The 9,580-nt window shown below is 33.4% G+C and overlaps 1 protein-coding gene across 1 annotated transcript; it reads left to right on the forward strand.

The window, feature by feature from the left end:
- Positions 1–453: 453 nt before the first annotated feature.
- Positions 454–7,654, forward strand: LOC123550248 (fibrinolytic enzyme, isozyme C-like). The gene is made up of 6 exons (XM_045338677.2): positions 454–531; positions 977–1,175; positions 1,755–1,848; positions 2,991–3,153; positions 4,801–4,952; positions 7,447–7,654. Exons 1-6 carry the CDS (start codon positions 498–500, stop codon positions 7,612–7,614), a joined length of 810 nt encoding a protein of 269 aa, XP_045194612.2. The 5' UTR covers positions 454–497; the 3' UTR covers positions 7,615–7,654.
- Positions 7,655–9,580: the final 1,926 nt, after the last annotated feature.

The raw sequence follows: 9,580 nt of genomic DNA on the forward strand, positions 1-9,580 counted from the left end.
ATGCCGAGCAGAAAATAGATGAAAAAAAATAAAGTTTAAAATTTTCGACACTTTCGTCTGGGTTTATAGTGCTTTAAAATTATACGAAATGAAAAATAATGTACAGAGTGAAGAAACTTGAGTTAAAATTACGTCGACCATTTTCTCCTAAATGTGGCAAAAATAGCTATAATGTGGGTAATTCAGGGATGTCTTTTGGCGCATTCAAAAGACTTACATGGCTAATTGTTGAGAATTCAACAATTTTATATCATATAAACTGAAGATCATTCTCTTAGACGTCACCAAACAGCTGTCCGCAATATAACATCTGTTAAGCATGCATTCTAGATTGTTTTAAGTGTCATGAAAACCATTTCAACGACCATTGGCAGCAAGACTTAAGTTTCTTCACCTGCTGAATGTTTCATGCTGCTTAACACGATGTTTGGCTGGCTAAAGTATAAAAGATTAAAATATCGTTGTCGGCACATTTGTCATATCGGCAAAAATTGAGGATGTTCGTGCTTACGTTACTGCTTGCAGCGATTGGTGAGTGAATTTCTTTTTATTTACTCTTATAATGAACTTAATCTTTATACATTCTACTTGAATTAGAAATATGTTTCTCATGTTAATACGTTTTTTTAAATATTGATATGTTTTTCTATATGAACACAGTCTCATTGTTAGAAACAGAAAAATGCAAAAACAATCATAGGTCACCGTGCTTGCTTAGGAGTTATCTGCCCTTAAAACTGAATTTTTCTTCAAATTTGCATATACAAGGGTAGATAACTTTTGAACAAGCATGGTGACCTTCATCTTTCTTCATCATTCTGTTGCTAACATGACACTGTGTTGAAAGTTTGAACCAATTCTATTATTGGGATTTCTTACCCAAAACTGCCGCAACCGTCCTTAAGTTTTATACCAAACTGATAGATGTCATGTTACTGCGATATAATATCTTTCATGAATTATTTAACCATTTTAGCCTGTGTTGCTTCTGAACAAGCTGAGACCCGATTTCTCAGCAAACCACTGGGATCCTCCAGGATTATCAACGGGGTTGAAGCTGACCCGTACGAATTTCCTCATCAGGCGACGCTTCTCAATGGTGGATATCACACATGCGGTGCTTCTATAATTGCTCAAGACTTCGCACTCACTGCGGCCCATTGCGTGGATGGACAGTATGTATACGTTTATCTTATCATACAAAACCAATCAGAATCAATGAATAACTTGCCTAACACAGACATAAAAACTGTACTGTAAGACGATTGCAAAATTATAAATAACATCTTATTGATAAACTCAGAACCTGGTATCTTTCACTAGCTAAAATGAACACCCGATGCAATATTTTAACGAGAGGCAAAGCCACGGATGAAAATATAGGATGTGTTTTTCATGATTGAAAATTATTTAAATCTTATAATGTATGTTTCTTACCATTAAAAATTATATTTTAACATTTTTCACTGCGAAAATATCAGATATATCTCACTCTAATATTTCGATAATTCACAGAGAAATATCTAATCAAGTTTATTATTTTTTAATAGTTTTATATCAAAAAATATTTCTCCAGATTTTCACTTGTATCTGTATAGAGATTTAAACTGATTTTGACAATACCTATCTTATCATCGAAAAGAAGTAAATTTACTTTGAAACACAATTTGAGCACTGGAAATAATGGTATCTATCTTATAAAGAGCAAGTAATGTGATTCATATAGAGGCATAATCGTTATGTATTTTTGTTAGGACTGCAACAAACCTGGCAATAGTAATTGACCTGCATGATTTCAACAATCATGGAAACAACTACACCTGGTTTAACATAGACGAAATTATCATGGTATGTATCCATATGTTATGATTAATAATGGCTTCTTTTACAAGTCACATATTTCCACACTGGTAAGTAACACGTACACGTAGTCGATCACCATTACCAATGTTCTTGTAGCGACAGTATTTTTAGCTAGAACTTTCATTTATAAAACTCGGCTTAAAGCCAATATTTCTAGCTAGGACTGCCAATAATTAAACTCGGAGTAAAGCCGATATTTCTAGCTAGAGCTGATAATAATTAAACTCGGCTTAAAGCCAATATTTCTAGCTAGGACTGCCAATAATTAAACTCGGGTTAAAGCCAATATTTCTAGCTAGGACTGCCAATAATTAAACTCGGGTTAAAGCCGATATTTCTAGCTAGGACTGCTAAAATTTAAACTCGGCGTAAAGCCGATATTTCTAGCTAGGACTGCTAATAATTAAACTCGGAGTAAAGCCGATATTTCTAGCTAGGGCTGCCAGTAATTAAACTCGGCTTAAAGCCAATATTTCTAACAAGGACTGCCAATAATTAAACTCGGGTTAAAGCCAATATTTCTAGCTAGGACTGCTAATAATTAAACTCGGAGTAAAGCCAATATTTCTAGCTAGGACTGCCAATAATTAAACTCGGGTTAAAGCCAATATTTCTAGCTAGGACTGCCAATAATTAAACTCGGGTTAAAGCCAATATTTCTAGCTAGGACTGTCAATAATTAAACTCGGAGTAAAGCCGATATTTCTAGCTAGGACTGCTAATAATTAAACTCGGCTTAAAGCCAATATTTCTAGCTAGGACTGCCAATAATTAAACTCGGGTTAAAGCCAATATTTCTAGCTAGGACTGCCAATAATTAAACTCGGAGTAAAGCCAATATTTCTAGCTAGGACTGCCAATAATTAAACTCGGGGTAAAGCCAATATTTCTAGCTAGGACTGTCAATAATTAAACTCGGGGTAAAGCCAATATTTCTAGCTAGGACTGCCAATAATTAAACTCGGGTTAAAGCCAATATTTCTAGCTAGGACTGCCAATTATTAAACTCGGGGTAAAGCCGATATTTCTATATCGGACTGTCAGCGGTAAATACTCAGTGTAAACATAATTATCAGAACACAGACAAACATTTTATATGATTGCGCGTTATTTACTTTTTCTTACAGCACGAAAGCTACGGCCAAGGCCCTGGAGCATTTCCAAATGATGTTGCTCTGCTAAGACTGAGACAAAACGGAGTCGACATTACAAAGAACATTATCACCATAGCTAAAGGAACAGAAGACTATGCCGGTCAGATCTGTACCATCAGCGGCTGGGGAGTCAAAGGTTTTACCTCATACTATAATCTCAATTTATAATAATATTGTTCTAATTTTAGATAAATATATCGACTGATTTTATAAGAATTGTTAAGTGCAATTGGTTTGACATAAATGTTTGAACGATCATTTTAAGAAACTATATTAATATTAGATATGCCGAAACAAACTGAAATTTTCATTACATGTGGAAATATCGATATATCGTTGAAGAAAAGTGTTCAAATTTCAGTATGTTTCGATTAGCGGTTTCCGTAATACTAGTAGTAGAGACCGTACCATATTTCTTCGCATACTTTGATTTTTCAAACTAAAGTGATTTTTACAAGTGCACCGGTTACGATAAAAATGTAAACAACGGACTCTGTCTATGAAACTTTGAAATGAATGAATGACAGTCGATCTCAGTCACAATACTGATTGACAGTGAATGCTAATGACTCCATGTGTTGCAGAAAGGTATTTAGTTTGTAACTGTAATTTCCCATCAATTGAAATCCTCTCAAAACTGGTAAAATAATTACTTATATTTGGACAAATCTCATCGTCTTTGCCGTTCGGCAGCTGCAAAAAGGGCAAATATAAAAGATTCAGTGTAAGTAATATTTCACTGGTACTGCCAGTTAGTAAGTTCATAGTCTGAACAACACGTCAGAGAAATTTGGGCAGATTTGACCAGTTATGACGTTGGCAGCATTAGATTATATTTTTTCTTTACACAAAAATTGCCGTTAGGTAACAAAGCGAATACGCCGATAATCCGGAGTTCACCGATTATTGTTCCAGTTCACGCAATGTAATCCAGCAATTAAACTGCATAGCTATTAGCTACTGCTGTTATAGGGAAGTGGTAGAGTGTCTGCCTTAGGGGTGAGAGTCCCAGTTAGAGCTTAACTCTATTTAGATTCTGCTAAAGCATAGTTTTGCTGTTAATAGACTGTTCCAGATGTTCTAAATTTTTAGCACACAGTATCATGGATCAGTATTTAGCAATCCAGATCAAAGTTGAATGTTAAATCAAATGCACCCAATTAGAAAATATTGACTATATTATGTCCCTTTGATGTTTATGCTCTCCATGTTCAAGAAGAGTTACATTTCCTTGATCACAAAATTTTCGTTATCATGAAAATATTAAATGCTCATAACTCCGCACTTCTGGTTAAAATATTGTCTATATTTCTGTTTTTGAGAAAATTATGGACATTTCTCTTCATTTCAAAGCTTTTTAACTTCAAACCTATGATTTGAAAAACTTAGGTACTATCTCTACTAGTAGTGTTTATATTTTACGCAATATGTGACTATTTCCTTAATGTATTAAATATGGCATTGAATGTTTGAATTTGAAGTATAATGGATTGTTGGACTGTTTTCTGGAGATCTACCCTCTTTTTCCTCTTGAGAAGAAAACACCGAATATTATGCTTGTGAAATATGCTTCATACAAATCAGCTGTGTAAAACTGGAGCCATACAACTTAATATAGAGGTCGAGTTTGTTAATCTCACAATTAACAGGCAATTAAAATAATGGACCAGATATAACAAGTCTTTGATATATCATTTCACAACAATACAAATACACATAATGCAATTAACAATATTTATGTTTTAGTTAAACTAGAAATTACTAAATAATACTGAGTTTACAGTTGACGGATCCGGTGCTTCAAAACTGAAGAAAGCCGATGTTACAGTGTTGACGAAGACGCAATGCGTGGGCTACTGGGGATCCCAAAACATTCTTGATCAACATATCTGTGTCAAAGGTTATGACACAACAGAAGGAAGTGGATCATGTAATGTGAGTATTTTAATACAGAACAGAACAGAACAGGACAGAATTTATTGATTTAAGCATACAAGCTCATCATCATAACATCAATATGACAGTCACAATAAATCATGTATAAATCATAAATATAGGTGCATGTAATAATTACAATCACATTCAAAATGATAATAGATAATACAAATCGAGAGTGATCATATACAGAACAAACATAAGCCAAGCGTTCTTACATATTCAAAGTATCATTTCTGAGTTTAAAGCTTTTGTTACAATATAGTGCCAGTTTTGTCAACAAACTTTTGTTTTCTGAGTTTAACAAAGATACCATTTTGTACATACTAATCGAGTCGTATAAAACCTCGGAATATACATATTTCTAATCTGGGTATACAATGGACATTCTAATATGAAGTGATACTCATCTTCCAAAGCAATTAAGTTGCATAAAATACATATTCGTTGTTTCCTTTCTATATTTCTATGGCGTCCAGTTTCAATATTTAAGTTATGAGAATTTAATCTTATTTTTGCAATAATATTTCTAAACTTTGGGATTTCTATAATATTTAGGTAATAAGCACGGGATATGCCAGTACTGATATGTCTATAAAGAAACAATGAAGAACAAGCTTCCACTCCAACATGCCATTCTGTTTGATATATATATCTTTCAGTCGAGTATTAAACAAAGGTATAAAGACATTCATATTAACTGATTCTGGAAATAACCACACATCTGTAAACCCTGAGGTTTGCAAAATATTTCGTACCTTTGACGACCAATTTGTAACATTATGGTCGGAAAGTATTTTCATTCTTTGTTTATCTACAATAGTTTTTATGGTACAATTATTTTGTTTGCAACCATATAGTTTCAACCAGTATTTTATAATTCTAGTCAAACGATTAACATATAGTGGAAATCTACCTAGTTCAGCATATAAAGACAATGTATTAGTTGATCTTTTTACATTTAACAGCCATTTGCAAAATTTTCTATGGATGCGTTCTATGTTGTCTGCTTTTAAAAATCCCCATATTTCACAACCATAGTTTAACACAGATAAAACATATGAATCAAACAAGTTAAACATTATATTTACAGGTACTTCCATATTTCTAGTAACACTAAATAGAGAATTCATAGCGCGTAAACCTTTTCCGGCCAATGTTCTCGTGGCATGAATAAAAGACCCACCGCTTGAAAAAACAACCCCTAAATAACTGAAAGTACTAACAATTTTTATTTCCCTACCAGCATAATACCATTTAAAGTTTTCCCTTAAACTGCCCCCTTTTCTGAAGACGACAATTTTTGTTTTCTCCACGTTCACATTTAAATTCCATTTCTTACAATAAGTTTCTAAATTGTCCAATGACTGTTGTAACCCCTCTCTAGTAAAAGAAAATAACACCGCATCGTCTGCAAATAATAGTAAATAAATTGACAACTGATCTACACCGGCATCTAAGTTTTGTTGCCTATGTACTTCAATGTCGTTTAAAAACAGCGAGAACAAAATCGGAGAGGTTATCTCCCCTTGTAATAAACCAAGATAACAATTGAAAAAGTCTGACAACGTATTCATGTGTCGTACACATAACTTGACATTTTCGTACATTGAGCGAATAACGGACAATAAGTTTCCATCAATACCAGATTTTATCAGTTTATACCATAAACAGTTCCTATCTATTAAATCATAAGCCTTCTTATAATCTATAAAACAGCACATTAAATAGGATTTATCTTTCAAATGCTTTTCAATAAGAGAATTCAATATGAAAATAGCGTCGACAGTACTGTAATTGGATCGAAATCCAAATTGAGCATCGGTAAGTATATCGTTTTCATCTACCCACTTCTTTAGCCTATTATTTAACATAACAGTAAAAAGCTTAGAAAAACAGCTAATCAGAGTTATACCTCTATAATTATTTGGATCACTGGAGTCAGTTTTTTTGTATAATGGTATAACAACTCCTTTCAACCAGCTAGGCGGAAACTTCCCTTGCTGTAAAATATAATTGAATAAAAGCCGAATCGGTTCACCGATTACTTCTATACTTGATTTAAAGTATTCATATATGATATCATCAAATGAAGATGCTTTATTTGTAGACAGTGATTTCACTGCTTTTAAAATTTCCTCTTTCGTGATATGTGAGTCAAGTTCGGAAAATGTACTCTCGTTTATGCCGTTACTATCAAATTGCCAAAGGAATTCCATACATTCTACGTTTTCTGTCACATCATCCATTTGCGCTAAATTTTGGAAATGCTGGAAGAACTCACGTAATTTTAATGTGAGAGTTTTCGTGGAGTCATGTCCAATCTATGAAATTCTAAAATTAATACAAGCTGTTATGTCCAGAAAAAAAAGTTTTCTCTCTTCAAATATGAACCAGTACAGGCAGTTATAGATAGTCATGTTTATTCCAAACAAGGCCTCATTCCCATACCATTTACATATGTTACGTAATATCGCAGTTATTATCATTAAAGGGCGACAGCGGTGGTCCTCTTGTCTGTGGAACAGAACTGGTTGGTGTGACATCATGGGGATTTTCTGGGTGTCACGTAGACGGCACAGTCACACATCCCAGTGTGTATGCTCGTGTCACATCCTTCTATGACTGGATCAACAACAACTGCGGAAATTGCAATGTCTAAACAGTTGACTGAATTCAATAAACGCAAACTGTAAATCATATAGTTAGTGTTTGATTTATATTTAATCCCAAGCAACAAATTTCAATAATAGATAGAATGTTCCTGTAGATTTTATGAATACTAATTATACAGTGTTATGTAATTAAATCTCTAAACTGGAGATGGAAGTATCGAACCAACGGGACCTTAATAATGACTATGACCAATTTTGTAACTGTGTTAAGACTGAGACGAAAAGTAAATTAGCACATAAAACGGTAGAAGTAAGTGTATCAGGTAATACCGGTAATAAAAAAACGTAAAATCAAAAAGCCTTGGTGGAATGATGATTTGACTGAGCTTTGGGACATCACTTACAAGGCTGAGAAACGGATGTTGAATTCAAATGGTTCTATCCGACAGAAACTGCGTATAGAATTTAAGGCCCAAAGAAAGATATTTGATAAATGTGTTCAGAAAAGTAAACGGAGATATTGGTTTGATAAGCAAAACGAAATTGAAAATCGGGTCAGATAGGCGTTACACGTAGAGTAGGCTGATGTACAGTTAAATAGCTGCAGTCAGATAATAACTAGTTTTTCCCCAGAGACTCTTGCAGATTAAAGTAAAATGTATGTGGATCTTCTATAATGTAAGAATGGGAAGTATTCTCGCGCTGATTGATGAGTATGTCTTTTGTAGGTCATATAAAACCGTAAAACCATTTAAACATCTTATATGAAATAGTCATTACTTTGATGTTTGGAAAAGGATAACCTTTAATACCTATATTACAGTGCCATCTAAACGTAAATATTTTATGTTTTATTTGTCCCTGTATTTTTATTTTATAATATACTAGTCTCTCATATTTATTTTAGAAAGGTTTTCATGAATATCTTATGACAAGCTGGTTAAACTTAAGTTCAGGAAAGTCAGAAGCCTAATATTCTATTTATCCTTCAACCAATAAATCATGTTATTTCCAATAAATCATGATAGTAAAGAGCAAAATATTTCATAAAAACTGGCTTTCGATACAAAAATAATTCATTCACAATTTATTGATTTGTAAAGTCCTCGATCCAGAATTTCACCATTGCTCGGCTCAGTCAAATACGATTGCTTACATATTACAAAAACTGCATTAATCCTACCTTACAGTTTGCCTATATACAAAACAATGACAAAATTACAGCCGAAAATGAATTGAATTCAAATGTCCACAGTCTCTACCTTAAACACATGAATGTGAGAATTCAGTGAATGTCTTTCCGTAACGAAGTTAGATCCAACAACTTAGATAAATGCCTGCCTTGAACAGGTAATAAGCCACAATTTGTAACCAGAGATGAAGATTTACGCTTCAAAATATAAACTTTGACAAGGGCAAGGTAGACTGACTCAAACTTAAAAAAATGAATTGAAGTTGAATAGAATAGAATAGAATTGAATAATTTTTCATTTTACGGTGACAGTCAGGGAGAAGGGGCATAATAAATTGTTTTAACAAACTTGTCGTGTAAAGGCAAGATGATGAGTAAAGCTAACAGCAAACAAAGAGGTAGTGGTATGATAAGAATTATCATCTTTGAGATCATGCAATCTGTAAAACTAAATACTGGCGGGTTAGCAGAAATCGTGTTACCTATCTGAACGAAATGTGAATAGTATATTTTTAGATTTACTGAGGTTATATAATCGACAGGCTAACTGGCACATTTAAAAGATTTCAGCAAAAAAACAACAACAAAAAAACATATAATAAACCAAGATAATAATCAAAGCCCTAAAAGGACTGATAGCCAGCGCTTATTGAGGGATATTTCAACGGATATACCTGAAGAATCAACATTTCATTGTGCATAGACCGGTCATGATTTGAACAATGTTGGTAGAGGTCCACTAGACAATGTTACATGCCAAATATCTAAGGTTCAAGACAAGAAGATTTTTAAAGGTTTACCCTATTCAAATCTATGTAAAA

This window comes from Mercenaria mercenaria, chromosome 6 (assembly GCF_021730395.1).
Source record: "Mercenaria mercenaria strain notata chromosome 6, MADL_Memer_1, whole genome shotgun sequence".
NCBI lineage: Eukaryota > Metazoa > Mollusca > Bivalvia > Venerida > Veneridae > Mercenaria > Mercenaria mercenaria.